Genomic DNA, 13,489 nt, shown 5'->3' with positions numbered 1-13,489 from the left:
GTCAGCTGCAGCCGTGAGGGAGCCCAAGCAAGCACCTGAGCTCACTACAGGGCGAGGAGGTGCAGGTGAGCGCACTTCCTACCGTGCTGATCTCGTTGGGGGAGGCGCCATGCTTCAGCAGCAGCGTCACGACATCCGTGTGGCCCTGCTGTGCTGCCTGGTGCAGGGGAGTGTAGCCCAGCTGCGGGAGACGACAGAGGGTGTTGCCGTCAGCTCTGGGTTCTGCTGCCCAAGGAACGCTCGCCCCAGGCTTCACATGATGCTTCATGCCTAGAGGACGAGGTCTTCCCCTCTACTTTCTGGGGTGAGCGAAGGGGTCTGCAGGACCCAGCACCTGCCCGGGGCTGTAGGTGGACTACAGCAGCTTCCCGTCATGGAGAAAGCAAGCCTTGGAGCACGGTGGAGGGGTCATGGGGGCAAGGGCGGGCAAAGGCTTTCCCATCAACCTGCATTCTGTTCCCCAGGGCAGAGGGGTCCTTGGAGCACAGGGCATCACCGTACCTTAGTCTTGGCATTGACATCAGCCTGGTGCTGTAGCAGAAACTTCACCAGTTTGATGTTCCCATAGTGGCTGGCCACATGCAGCGGGGTATAGCCCATCTGAAAGACAAGATCGGGACTCAGCCTGCCTTCAGCGGTGCTTTCTGCCCTTCTGTCTTGGGTATGCTGATTCCACGGGCAAGCCCCCAGAGCTGAAGCATGGAACGTGTGCTGGTGCTGCCCGAGAGCCCAGGGTCAGGGCTGAGGCCACACTGCAGATCACACCACGTTGTGCCCGGGAAGACAGGGGTGAGCCGTGGGAGCAGGCAAGAAGCATTCTTGCAGTGAGGTGGGGGGAAGAGAAAGAAGAGACCCCAAGACACAAGGATGCCTGCAAGGGGGGAAGTTCTTGCACAAAGAAGAAAAGCAAGGCTCTGCTTGCAGCAGGCCTAGAAGTAGTTCCCAAGTGTTTTTCATCCCAGCCATGACCAATGCACTACTTTACCCTGGTTGTTGCATCCACTGTAACTCTGTGTTTCAACAGAACATCAGCAACTGGCACATGTCCCTCTTGGGCCACGAGATGGAGAGGAGTCAGGCCACTCTGCAAAAAGAGCAGGTCACCTGCACAGTGGCAGTGGAAGCACTGCAGCTCTACCAGCAGAGCCTCTTAAGCTGGGTTGTCAACGTGGCAAACTGGCCAACACTGTGCTCGTGGCCAGGGCCTTGCTGCCTGGATGCAGAGAGGCACTGGGTCTGCTACTGCCTGCCAGGGCGTTCACCTCCAGCCTGGCAGGAAGCACCAGCACAACTTACCTTGTTGCCTAAATCGCCGTTGGCTTGTTTGGAGAAAAGCAGTGCCACCATGTCCGCGTGCCCCTCCTGAGAAGCCAGGTGTAGGGGGGTGACTCCCTGCACAGACTCTGCGTTTGCAGAAGCCCCGTACTGCAGCAAGCTGCTGGCCACCTCCATCTGGTTCTGCTTGGCAGCGATGTGCAGGGGGGTGTACCCGTTCTGTGGGAGAAGACCACTGCAGTGCTTAGGAAACACCAAGCAGATCTGCCAGGACAGGAGGTACTAGCCCACCTCTGCAGGCCAGGCCTGCCCTTCCTAGCTACCTCCAGAGCTCAGGGACACAGCCTCACGCCTGAGCCATCTCCCTGACAGCAACTAGTCCTGCCACCGAGGCCACTTGCCACTGAGCAAATCCTGCTTCTCCAGCCAAATCAGCCGAGGGGCTTCCAAGGCTTTGGGTCCAACTGGTATCGGCAGTCCTGAGGTTTTCCTCACATTAATTTCTAGCATGCGGCCACTTGGGGCAGCAAGAGCCAGCAGGCAGGCACCTACTAGGACATGCCAGGCGGACGTGTGGAGCAGGACTCACAACACACGGGATTAATATTCAGGCAGAGGCCACAGGGCCTTGAGCACTGCCTGTGCGACTGCGTGCCAGAAGCGGAACAGACACCCCTTGCCCGCAGTGACGTGGACTGTCGGTGACGCAGACTGAGGAGGATCGGCACCAGCACCAGCTGCTCTGATGCCCAGCAGGTCTGCTAGAAGCCACACAGGGGAGAGGGGAGAGCCAGAGGGGGAGAGCTGGCACTGGTGGCTGCTCGTCTGCTGGGAGGATGCAGCTTCTGCAAACAATGTGGAAACCAAGGCTGCTGGGCTGCTCCACAGGGAAATGCTCCCCATGCTCAGGCAGAGCCTGAGACGCTCACAAGCTGCTGTTTCTTTCTGCCTCCTGGCTTCCCAGCTGCACACAAACATTCACGTGTGGTTTCCAAAACTGCCAGACCGCAGCGCTGCTCAGCAGGGCTTGCCATGGAAACACGTCCCCCACAACAGCCACCAGGCTGCCAGCAGGGAACATCCCTGACACAGCTGCTCTGCTGGAACAGGACTGCTCAGCACCCCTGCTGCTGCAGGGGATGGGCCAGCACGAGCGGTCGGCATGGCGGGCCGTAGGGGTGACTGGCGGGTGTCACGGTCGAGGGGTGACGCAGGACAGGGCACAGCCAGCTGGAGTGCACTGGACACACACGACATCCCCACAGAAACGGGGCCACGTCCAGTCTTACCCAGGCTGAGCTGTGTGGGGAGCTCCCCTTGGGAAGCAGCAGCTTGACGATCTCCAGGTTGTTGTGGTGCACAGCCACATGCAGCGGGGTCAGGCCATTCTGCAGAGGGGGAGAGGGCGCCGAGCGGTGAGACAGAGCCTCTCCCCATACCACTCACTCCTCCCACAGCCCTAGAGCAACCCTCACCTTCCCTGCTGCATTAGGGTGAGCGTCATGTGCCAGCAGCAGCTCTGCCACATCCACCTTCCCATACTTGGCTGCAACGTGGAGAGGGGTAAATCCTTTCTGAGGAGAAAGGCAGCCCATCACAGGGTGTACAGGGATGACAAGGAGAATGCTGGCACAAGCACAGGAGGGGGTGCTGCAGCTCAGGAGGAAGCTGCCCCTTCTGTGACAGGGACACCACGCTGCCAGCCCACCCAGCCACATCACCCTACTGCAGCAGCAGCCACAGCAGCCTACCTTGGTCATGCAGGTCTGGGAGGCTCCCTTCTCCAGCAGGGCCAGGGCTGTGTCCACATGCCCCTCTCTGGCCGTGATGTGCAGGGGCGTGTGCCCTGCTGTTGTCGCCAGGTTGGGGTTTGCATTGTTCTCCAGGAGGAGTTTGACCATGCCGGTGTGGCCAATGCGTGCAGCGCAGTGCAGAGGAGTCTGGTCATCCTGTGAGGGAGGCAGAGAGGCTGTTGCTGGTGGGCCCGGACCTGTCCCTTCCTTGCAGGGCGCAAAGGGCACCGGCCCAACCCCTGATGCTCCACAGCCCCTGGCAGGCAAGGCCCTGGGCAGGCAAGAGCAAGCACCCAGCACCAGCTGTTCCCAGCGCTGGACTGGCACACAGGAGCTCCCTGCCTACCTTGGCCTTGGCGTTGGCTTTGGCTTTGTTCTGCAGCAGGTACTTGGCCACATCCGTGTGCCCAGCTCTGGCTGCCATGTGCAGGGGCGTCTCCACTTTCTGCACCAAGGACAGGTTAAAGCGGTGAGGCCACGGGAGGGGACATGCCTTCCTGCAGTCATTCTTCTGGTCCAAGCGTAGGAGAGCAGTGCCCCCAGTTTGTTCTAGCCCCCAGTGTTTCCTCCTGACAGCAGGGGTCGGGGGGGTGAGGAGGGAGAGGGGGCACCAGGGATTTCCCAGGAGAGCAGAGAGCAGGATGCGGGGAACCTTGACCTCCCGCTGCACCCCCCCATAGTGAGCCCCCGCGGCCCGAGCCCGGCCAGGACTCACCACATTGGACACATTAGGAGATGCTCCACGCTGCAGCAGGGTCTTAACAATCGGCAGGTGCCCCATGAAGGCAGCCACGTGCAAAGGGGTCAGGCCGGACTGGGGAGAGAAGGGGGTCAAGACTCTTGATGGGGGCTGATGGTCTCACCAACACCTCTTCCCGTGCTTGCACCCCCGGGCATGCTCTGACACACAGGCAAACCCCGTGTCTCCTGCCAGGCCCCTGGCAGCCCCCAGGTGAGCTGAGGGCAACACGGAGAGCTGCTGCCCCCTGCAGCTGCCTGCCCTGCAGGAAGCAGGCTGTGGGGAGGTGCTGCCAGGAGCGGCAGGTCCTGAGCTGCAAGGAGCTCTCAACCACCAGGAAGAAGATGCTGGGGGTCAGCAGAGGCAGCAAGCTGTCCTCCCCTGCAGCATTGCCTGTTGTGCACGGGCAGCAGCAGCAAAGCTGGGGCCGGCCTGCAGCCCACCCACCTCTGTGACAGCGTCGATGGAGGCTCCCGTCTTCAGCAGCAGCTCCATCACCCGGATGTGGTTCTTCTTGCAGGCGATGTGGAGGGGTGTGAAGCCATTCTGCAGAAAAACCAACTGACAGTCAATTGCAAACACACTTCTCCTCCTCCCCCTTTTTTTTTCCATCCCCAGCCCCCTCCCTCCTTTTCTGTTCTTTTGCCCGCCCCTCCTTGCTCACCAGGGCTCTGGAGTTGGGCTTGGCCCCCTTCTCCACCAACAGCTTGGCCACACGGTGGTGGCCGCAGTGCGCGGCCACATGCAGCGGCGTTAGGTGGTCCAGCGTGATGTCGTCGATCTCAGCGCTGTACTGCAGGAGCAGGCGCACGCAGTCCAGGTGGTCACCCTGCGCTGCCATGTGGATCGGCGACAGGCCATTCTGTGACCGTGGAGCAGGGCCTCAGGGCTGGGCTGGGGGGGCACTGGGCAGCTCCCAAAGCCCCGCCGCTCCCTGGGCCACAGCTCTGGGCAGAAGGGACACGGTAATCCCAAGCTGCTGCCGGAGAGGAGCCCGCAGGTGCCCCACTGTGACTTACAAGGGAGCGATGCTGAGCAGAGGGCAAGACCTGAAGAGCTGCTGCCATGGGGCAGGCTGTCCCCAGGCCACCCCCTTCCCAGGGCACGTAGCCCTTTAGCAAAAGGCTCCAGTGAGGGCCAAGGAGGAGGTCTGGGAGTTCCTTGCCCCTTGGTGACTAAAAGCTCAGCCCTGGCCCAGCCACGGAGAGCATCCAGCAGCTGCACACAGCTTGTGACCCCTGCACCGTCCCAGGGCCTAACACCAAGCACAACCCCACAGGGTCCCATGGGCACCTTGGTTTTGGCTTGAATGGGAGCCCCATGATCCAGCAGGATCTCTGCAATTCGCACATGTCCATTGCGAGCTGCACAGTGGAGAGGGGTCAGCTCGTCCTGGGGAGAGAAGGGTTCAGAGGCTCAGCATGCGCAAGGAAAGGTCAGGAAAGAACAGACTCGTGACTTGTTTGTAAAATAAGGCAAAACTGAGCCTGCCCTCAGTCTCCAAGGCACATCAGCCTTGCATGCAGCCTCCCCTCAACCCGTGCAAGTAGCACTGAAAAAACTGGTCCATTTCCTCAGTGCACCAGAGACCTGCGGTCATGCCCCAGCACGATGTTCACGGGGTACGTGCTGGGGAGCACAGCACAGCACAGCAGTGCTCCTCAGGCACAGGGAGCCTGGGGATGGAGACCCGCGCGCTTGCTGGTGATTCGGAAGGGGTCTCACCTTGGTCCTTGTCTCTATCTGGGCCCCGCGATCCAGCAGCAGCCGTACCATGATGATGTTGCCTCGACGGGAGGCTATATGCAGGGGAGTGATCCCATTCTGACGGAAGGAAGGGCAGTCTGTTAAAGGGAGCAACCCCTTCTCTTTCCCCTGCAGGGCTGCCAGGAAGCACGGGGCAAACAACAGAGGGCAGGAAACGGCGAAATCCCTGCTCAGGGACAGCCGGGCCTGCCCCGGTCTCCAGCTGTGAACAGAAGCTGCACAGGGCTCGCAGAAAAGTGCCAGGCTGTGGGTTTGTCTGCACCCGTGCGACTGGAAATGGCACACCAACTACAGGGGCATAAGCTCTGTCCTACGGCAGCACCAGCTTTCCCTCAGCCTGGACACAAAGTCCCAAGAGCACAGCTGTGACAGAGGTGAGATGCAGCAGAAAAGTCCCATGCGGCTTATGAATGGCAAACCCTCAGACAGGTACCAGTGTGCTATCTTCTGCACAGTGCCACCTCTCCAAGGGACCTTGGAGCTGTTCATCACATGGAAGGGATCCTCCCCTCCTACAGCATCCTCCCCTCGTACTGGGGCAGTGCCAGTTCCAGCAGCCACACCACTTTGCACTCACCTGGGGTGTGAAGTTGACACTGGCTCCACGGTTCAGCAGTAATTGGGCCACACTGAGATTCTCGTAGTGGGCTGCAATGTGCAAGGGGGTAAATCCAGTCTAGGGGAAAGAAGGAGGGATCAGCCCAGCCAGACACATGCTCCCTGCTGAAAGGATGGATAGATACAGCATACCAAGCTGCTGTTCTCCCTGGGGATGTGGAAAAGCTCCCAGATACGGGGTGGGAGAGCCACACACCTTGGAGAGGACGTCAGCATTGGGGTCATTCTGCAGCAGCACGGCAGCTGTGCGGGTGTCATCGTTGCGGGCTGCAATGTGCAAGGCGGGCAGGCGGACCTTACCCTTTGTCCCATAGTTGATAAGGTGAGCAACCACATTCTCATGTCCCTGCTGCAGAGCCACAGCTAGCGGCGTGAAGCCATCCTGACAAAGAGAGGCAGGTGAGAGGGGGAGAGCCAAGGAGCCACATCAGCGTCTGGCACATCCAAGAGCAGCCCCAGTAAGCAGGGCTGCAGCGTCCTCCCCAAGGACCTCACCTCTGTGGCTACATTCTGGTTGGCTCCATTTTCCAGCAGGAACTTGACAACTTCCAGGTGGTTTTCCTGCGCTGCCATGTAGAGGGGTGTGAAGCCTTTCTGCAAACAGAGCCGTGCACATCAATACAACCCTTCTTCCAGATCCTTGCAGAGCTCCACCCCACCAACAGCCACCCCCTCAGCTCATTGAACTGGGGAAAAATCACGCACAGTGTGAGTGAGTAAAGTAAAAATCTAGTGGCAACATTGGAGCAATCAGAAAGCTGGAGCCGAAGGCCCCCCACATCCAGAAAGAACCAGGAGATGCTTCTCAGCAGTCAGCCCATAAAACACTGCCTTCCACTCTCTGCCTCTACACTCCCTGAACTCTGGGGATATTTTTCCCATCAGGCACACACTGAAGGGCTTGCAGCCCCACCAGGTCCACGAAAGAGTGAACAAAGGAGGCATGGTGTGCAGACATGCAAGGGCTGCAGGAAAACTCACAGCTGTGTCAGCAAGCATCACCCATGAGTCCTCCCAGGAAGGGTTCAGCATGCTTGTGTGTGCTGCCATGGACTCCCACCAGAGAGGGACTCACCTCCCATCGCTCTCAAGCCTCCCCACCCACTCACACCCTCGTGAGGCAGAGCAATCCTTGACCCTGAACAGGACTAGAGAGGAACTGTAAAGGGCTGTTCAGGTACCCACGCTGGGCACAGTTCTCACCACGAGAACACCACCACCGCACGTGCTGGGGGCTTTTCCCACCCCAGCCTGTGTTACTCTACCTGCGACTGTGCGTTGACATTGGCCCCATAGTTCACCAGTTCCCGGACCACGTCCTGTTGCCCAGCCAGGGCAGCAATGTGCAGTGCCGTGTTTCCCTTCTGAAAGACACCACAGGGCAGCACTCAGGGGCGGGAACAACCCAGCTGGGAAAAGAGGGGCCTGACGTGTATACTAACACACATGCAAACAGGGCTGCTGCCATTTGGCAGCATCTGGCCAGGTTGGGACCATGCATCTCGAGCTCCATGCCCCATCCCTGCTGTAGACTTATATTTGCTGGCCAGGGAAGAGAATGATCTCGTATTTCTCATGAGGTTACTGGCAGCAAAAGCTGCGTGCGTTGTCAGCCTCTGCAAATCTCCAGCACCAGAGATGAGTATGGGAGGGAAGAAGGGGGAGCTGAGCTGGCAGCCTTCAGGCAAAACTGCAGAGTGTGTCCTGGGAGCCAAGGCATCCCAGCAGAGCTAAGGGATAAGCAGGCCAGAAAATGCAGACACAGGCTATTCCGACTTGTGCCTTGAGGTGGTGGGGGCAGAATACCAGACTCTGCTCCACACCCCGAGCCTTGCCAGAGCACAGGGGAGGTGGCATGCCAGGCCCACTCCCGGAGCCCTTTGGACAGTGCCAGAGGCTGCTCGTTTTTCAGCCCAGCTTGCTTGTGCCTCTGTCTCACCTGTCACGCAGTGAGAGCCACACCTTGCCATGGTGATGCAGGGAGGCAATGGTCCATGGAGCTCCAGAGCTCTCAAGGCTTGCAGCAATGGCACCAAGACCACACCAGTTATGCAGTGCACAGGGGCTGCCCTGGGCAGTGAGGGCTGATGTATGCAGGCAGCCCATGTGGAGAGGCAAGGACAGCACAAGCACAGGTTGTGGCTTCTGTTACTATCCTCTTGAGCTCACAGTGGCCCTTGTGGCCCCCAAGGGGCAGAGGCACGGGCAGAACCTCTCACTCACTGGGAGCGAAGGCAGGTCCTGGTCCCCCAGCCCAGCAGCACTGCCACCAGCACAGACGTCCAAGCAGCGAAAGGCAAACAGCGTGACTCACTGCCCACCTGCCGCTGGCGTGTCTGGCAGCAATGGCAACCTGTGGAGTAGTGACTAACGTGACCAGACTCCGTTCTCCTCACCTTGGTCGTTGTCTCCAAAACGATCTCCTTGTGCAGCAGCTCCACCACCATTTTCACATGGCCCTCCTTGGAGGCCAGGTGCAAGGCATTCAGCCCGTTCTGCAGGGAGCAAAGGTGGGAGAGGGGCATTAGTCACCAGATGGGGCTGAGGCTCTCCAGGGAACCATCTGCCCCGAGCTCCTGTACGGACTGGACTGTGAGCATTTGGCCTGTGCTGGAGAGGGCTCTGGCTACCGGGAGCAGGAATCGTTGTCCTGCCCTCGAGCCCTGCACTGGCATCAGCACGACAGCCACAGCTGGCTCCATGCTGCCAGGGGAGCTGCACGCAGCCCTGCACGCTGAGCTGCTGATTAATGCAGAGGTTTCCCCGTGAGCAAGAAGTGCGGCCCCTGTAGACTGTTTCCTATGGATGGACGTCACCACAGCTCAGTGGGTGTGTGTGGCCCCACAAACACTGTCTCAGTTGACACATCCCTGATGTCAACTCCTGACTCCGCTTCAGTGACTTTCCACAGGCGCCCATCCTTGAGATCACTTGCCCGCAGTGATGCTTTCCACAGCTAAAACACAGAGCTGAGCCCTCTGGATGGCCCAGAGCGAGGAGGATGCGCACATTGTGTAAGTGTGCGTACAAACCCCAAAATTTAACATTTACACAGACAGAAGTGCAGTGAGAAGCTCTGCCTAGGACAATGGTTTTATCCAAGTAGCAGCTGAATTTAACTCATAACAGTTCAGGAGTTTCCAGTCTAGCAGCTAGCTTTGCAGACCACCCACCAACGGCTCCGTCCTGCCGTCCCTGCCCAGCACAAGGGCTGCTTTGCTCCCTTGGCACTGAGCTGTAGCAGAGGCTGCTGGGGAAGCATTGGCTGTGCCACTCTTCAGCTCTGCCTGCTCCTAGAAGCTCTCAACCAATGCAGGTGACTTCTTGGGAAGGTCTCTGCAGGTGCCCCGGTCCACCTCTCCTTTTTCCTACACATGAAACCACAGCCCCAGAAGCAAAGGGCTGGAGAATGCCCTTGGAACATCCCTGGGCTGTCGGAAGTCAGGGTCAGGCCAGCCAGCACCCCAGAGGCCGCTGAGATAGCTTCTGCTTCATTATTTCTGACTCCCTCTTCCACTTCCCAGATGTGAACAGAAGGGCTGCGATATTTGCTGGCAAAGAGGTTAAATATTTGCAGGCACTTTCAAATGGCACTTTTTTCCCCACAAGGGAAAAGTGCCTTGCTTCTCCCAGATGGATGCATTATGCTTACTCACCCCTGTGCAACTCGCTCACATGGCAGAGCGCCACCAGCTCCCTGGGAGCACACAGTCCTGCCCAAGCACTCCACCTCCTAACCATCTGTTCCAGCTTCTGTAGAGTACTGGAAGGTCACGTCACAGAATTGCTTCATCCCCACCTGAATGCAGGTAGGGGCACAGAAAATTCCAGGGGAAGCTCCAGTTTCAACCTTCAGCACTCCAGTTAAACTTACAACAGCTTCCAGAGTGGGTTATCATATTGTGAAAAGGTTTTCTACCTCCCTCTTGCTCAAGACACCAGCCATCCAAGATCACAGTTGGCATCATAAATTTGTCTGATTTGCACAGACAGCAAAAATGTACATATTCACAGGCTTCTTCAGCACACCAACTCCAACATCCCCTGGATCCCCAAGCACAAGGGGCCTGCTGCCCAGGGGGAATGAAGCGGGGATGCTACAGCACTCACAGAACAGGGCCACTGAAAGGAAACGGTCCCCAGCCAGGCCTGGCTACACATAGACCATCACCTCGGTCCAGCCCAGCTTCTTTGACTGGGACACACCTGCACAGCTCCATTCCCATGGTTGCTCCATTCCCTCACCTCTCTGAGCTCACAAGCTGGGTAAGTGACCACAGACACACGCACCCTGTTACACTCATGGATGCAACAAAACATGTAGAAGGCAAGATCATGGATGCTGAGCTGCTCTCCTGAGCACATATGTCCTTTTACACAAAGGATTCATAAATAACATTTTGAAAGCTGAAAACCTGTGAGGAATCATTATTCTCTGGCCTTACAGCGCTAAGCGCAATGTTTACAGAAGACTGTTTCCCAGTGGCCCATCGATATTTCAGCTTCAGGAACAACACAGGCTGTTTTGCACGTTTGCTTTGGCTTGACAGCTCATCTGACCCAAAACCGCCAAGGGATGTGTTTGATTTGAAAGGTGCTGTGTTCCCCTCGCTAACTGCTGCAAACGCTTCCCAGAAATCCCAGGCGCCGGCTGGCAATGCGACAAACAGCCCTGCAGAAAAACACAAGAGATGGGACTTTGCACCCAGCGAGGTGCTCCACTTTGCTGTGCCTCATTTCAGAATTTGGCCCCGAAGAGAGCCCTGCCCTGAGCTTCCCATCAGGACTGCGGCTGGCCACCCCACCAGAGACCACCTCCTGGCACCCCTCTGACCACTGCTGGCAAGGCTCATGGCAGCAAGGTCCGCTCAGCCTCAGCCTCCAGCTCCTCACAGCTGAGAGGGACGCGTGCGTGGCTTTGGAACACAGGAAGAACACTGAGGACACTGGTGCAGATGGCAACAATGAAGAGGACGGAACTGGCAGGATGAAGATCAGATGGCATGTCAAGGTCTCTGCACATGTGTAAGAATACAGGACCTGTGGGATAGGTCTGACCACATATATCCCTCTTTATTCTATACAGGACATGTGAGGTTGGACCTTTCCCACAGGTCTGATATTCCTCAGAAGGAAACCCCAAAGTGCCATCTAACCTCAGGGAGATGGCAGGAACCAGTGCAAAGACATCATCACCTCATCATGCTGCGGCCTGGTGCTCCCCGTCAAAGTGTTAAATCACCTCACCAGCTGTAGAAATCTGGTTGGAAGCAGGACTCGTACCAGTGAATGGAGGCAGCTGATGACGGACCTCTGGGTGAGGAAGAAATTCAAAGCTATTGTCTTTAGCTCGTGCCTGGTTGTCTCTGCTCTGATTCCATGCAGAGCCCTCTCCAGACCCATCTATTCCTCTGCACTAGCGGCACCCAAGCCGTGGACGTAGAAATCCTTCCTCTGCTTTTAGGGCTGTCATCAGCAGCGAGTGAACATCCTTGGCGTGCTCTGCGTGTGGAGGCTCCCATCTCAGAAGGTGTGGGTAAGCCTGGCCATGCACAGACACCCTGCTCCTGCCCCTCTCCTCCGGAGAGCCGCAGTACCTCACTGAACCTTTTCTGAGCAGACAAAGCCAGATGATTTCCACCACCAGGCTCTGCTCCAGCCTTTGCATGCATGGGGCATGAACGAGCGTACCACACAGGGCCACAGCCTCAGCCCCTCATGGCGAGGAGCACAGCACAGACGAGAGCAGCAGGGTCCCCCTCCTCGGGACGTGCTCTCTCAGCGGTCTGTACGGGAGGCGTGAGTACATTACCCAGCTTTTTGTGTCTGTTCATTTGTGGCTGAGCAGTTGAAGCCAGAACAGTGGGACTGCTTCCAGTGCCTGGCCCACTGCTGTGGCGCAAGGACAGGCGCTCCTCTCCACCGAGAGAGCCCAAGGAAGCAGCAGCTGGGTTTCACGAGCAGGCCAAATCACCAGATGAAGCATAGCAACTTGGGAGATCCTGCCAGGTACAAGCATATCTGTACGCAGTGATGAGTGTCAACCAAGTCCCTGCAGCCCTGTGCTACCAGCGTGTCACTTGGCCTCTCCTCTTTTCAAACCCTATACGTCTCCAAAAAGGTTGTGGGGTCAAAGCCTTGAGCCCACCCATGGGAGCCCAAGGGAAAGCTCATTTTCAGAGGGCTGAAACAGAAAGTTTTCTAATTCTTTTCCATACAAGACCCCTCTGATCTAAATCTCATATACGCCCACACAATCCTAGGAGTTTTTGAGATTATCTGGATGTTGATTATCCACCAATAATCCAGATAACACATTGGGGAACAAAATGAGACACCTCATGAGCTTTCCCCAAGCCTCCTCTAGTGTCCTGCCGAGGAGAATGCAATCTGCAACATGCCCCAGAGGCCTGCAGAAGCCCAGCATTTCTGCACACCGCTGTCAGCCAGAAAAGGAAAGGAGACAGGGACATTTCCTGGGGCAACCTATCTGCAGTAACTGCACCAGCCACCGCAGTGCACAGATCAGTAGCTTTGAACCACACCTGGCCTGGGGACTTGACACTGAACCAGGTGAAGGTCCATTTGTGCTACCTGCCGAGTCAGCCTTCCCAACATCACTGCTGCTCTGGAAAGCAGCTGACAGTGCCGTCTGTCTGTTCGTCCTGCTCGGCCCAAGCCCCCCTAGTCTCTCCCTGCAGCACCTACCCTGATTCAGGCTGAGCCACTTGCATTTGGCAGCTGCACAGATACAAAATGCTCTGTCAATTATGTGCAAGCCATTCCTCTGGAATGTCGAATATGTACAAGCCTGCAGATCTTTCTTGTGGCAGAGCTGTCCCTGATCTGGGCTGGGGGGGGGCTCCACCTGCCCAGCATCTCGCATGCCACCAAGACTGGAGTTTTGCAAACATCCTTCGCTTGTGTGCAGCTGCAGCTTCTGGGAATCTGAAAGCCCGAGCATTAGAGATAACCCCAAGAGTGAGTCCTGCGTGGTGCTACACTCTTCGCTCTGCCCTCTGACAAACAGCTGAGCCTCTCCCAGCTGTTCCAGTCACCGGTGGCCCCGAAGAAGCCTCTGCTCTCCCACCTGCCAATGCACTTTGCTACCCTCCAGACAGCACTGCCAGGCACCCTGGGTCCTCAGCTTTTGCAGTTCTCCCTGTCCCAGAGACCACGGGTCCAGAGCTGTTCTCTGGCCAGACTGTCCCCTGCCCAGCAGCCAGCACGGGCTGGGGGCTGCACGGAGCCTCTTCCCAGCAGTGCCTGCCCAGAACAGCTGCCATACGGCAGCGAC

At 57.7% G+C, this 13,489-nt stretch overlaps 1 protein-coding gene across 13 annotated transcripts in view; it reads right to left on the bottom strand.

Annotated features, from left to right (window-relative positions):
• The window catches only part of ANK1 (ankyrin 1), a 71,615-nt gene that overhangs the window by 15,931 nt on the left and 42,195 nt on the right, over positions 1-13,489 (bottom strand). For all 13 annotated transcript variants that reach the window (XR_014575398.1, XR_014575399.1, XM_083811491.1 and 10 more), the window contains 18 exons: positions 8,589-8,687; positions 7,458-7,556; positions 6,688-6,786; positions 6,389-6,574; positions 6,152-6,250; positions 5,533-5,631; positions 5,101-5,199; positions 4,472-4,669; positions 4,255-4,353; positions 3,784-3,882; positions 3,415-3,513; positions 3,027-3,224; positions 2,751-2,849; positions 2,565-2,663; positions 1,297-1,494; positions 986-1,084; positions 502-600; positions 83-181 (listed from right to left, as the gene is read on the bottom strand). Coding sequence is in view for 11 of the 13 variants with exons in the window: in XM_083811491.1 (XP_083667617.1) it covers positions 83-181; positions 502-600; positions 986-1,084; positions 1,297-1,494; positions 2,565-2,663; positions 2,751-2,849; positions 3,027-3,224; positions 3,415-3,513; positions 3,784-3,882; positions 4,255-4,353; positions 4,472-4,669; positions 5,101-5,199; positions 5,533-5,631; positions 6,152-6,250; positions 6,389-6,574; positions 6,688-6,786; positions 7,458-7,556; positions 8,589-8,687 (2,166 nt within the window). In the remaining 2 variants the exon portion in view is untranslated. The remainder of the gene's footprint in view (positions 1-82; positions 182-501; positions 601-985; positions 1,085-1,296; positions 1,495-2,564; positions 2,664-2,750; positions 2,850-3,026; positions 3,225-3,414; positions 3,514-3,783; positions 3,883-4,254; positions 4,354-4,471; positions 4,670-5,100; positions 5,200-5,532; positions 5,632-6,151; positions 6,251-6,388; positions 6,575-6,687; positions 6,787-7,457; positions 7,557-8,588; positions 8,688-13,489) is intronic.

The sequence above is a fragment of the Anser anser genome, assembly GCF_964211835.1.
Source record: "Anser anser genome assembly, chromosome: 26".
Classification (NCBI taxonomy): Eukaryota; Metazoa; Chordata; class Aves; order Anseriformes; family Anatidae; genus Anser; species Anser anser.
This window is presented reverse-complemented; position numbering and strand designations above follow the sequence as displayed.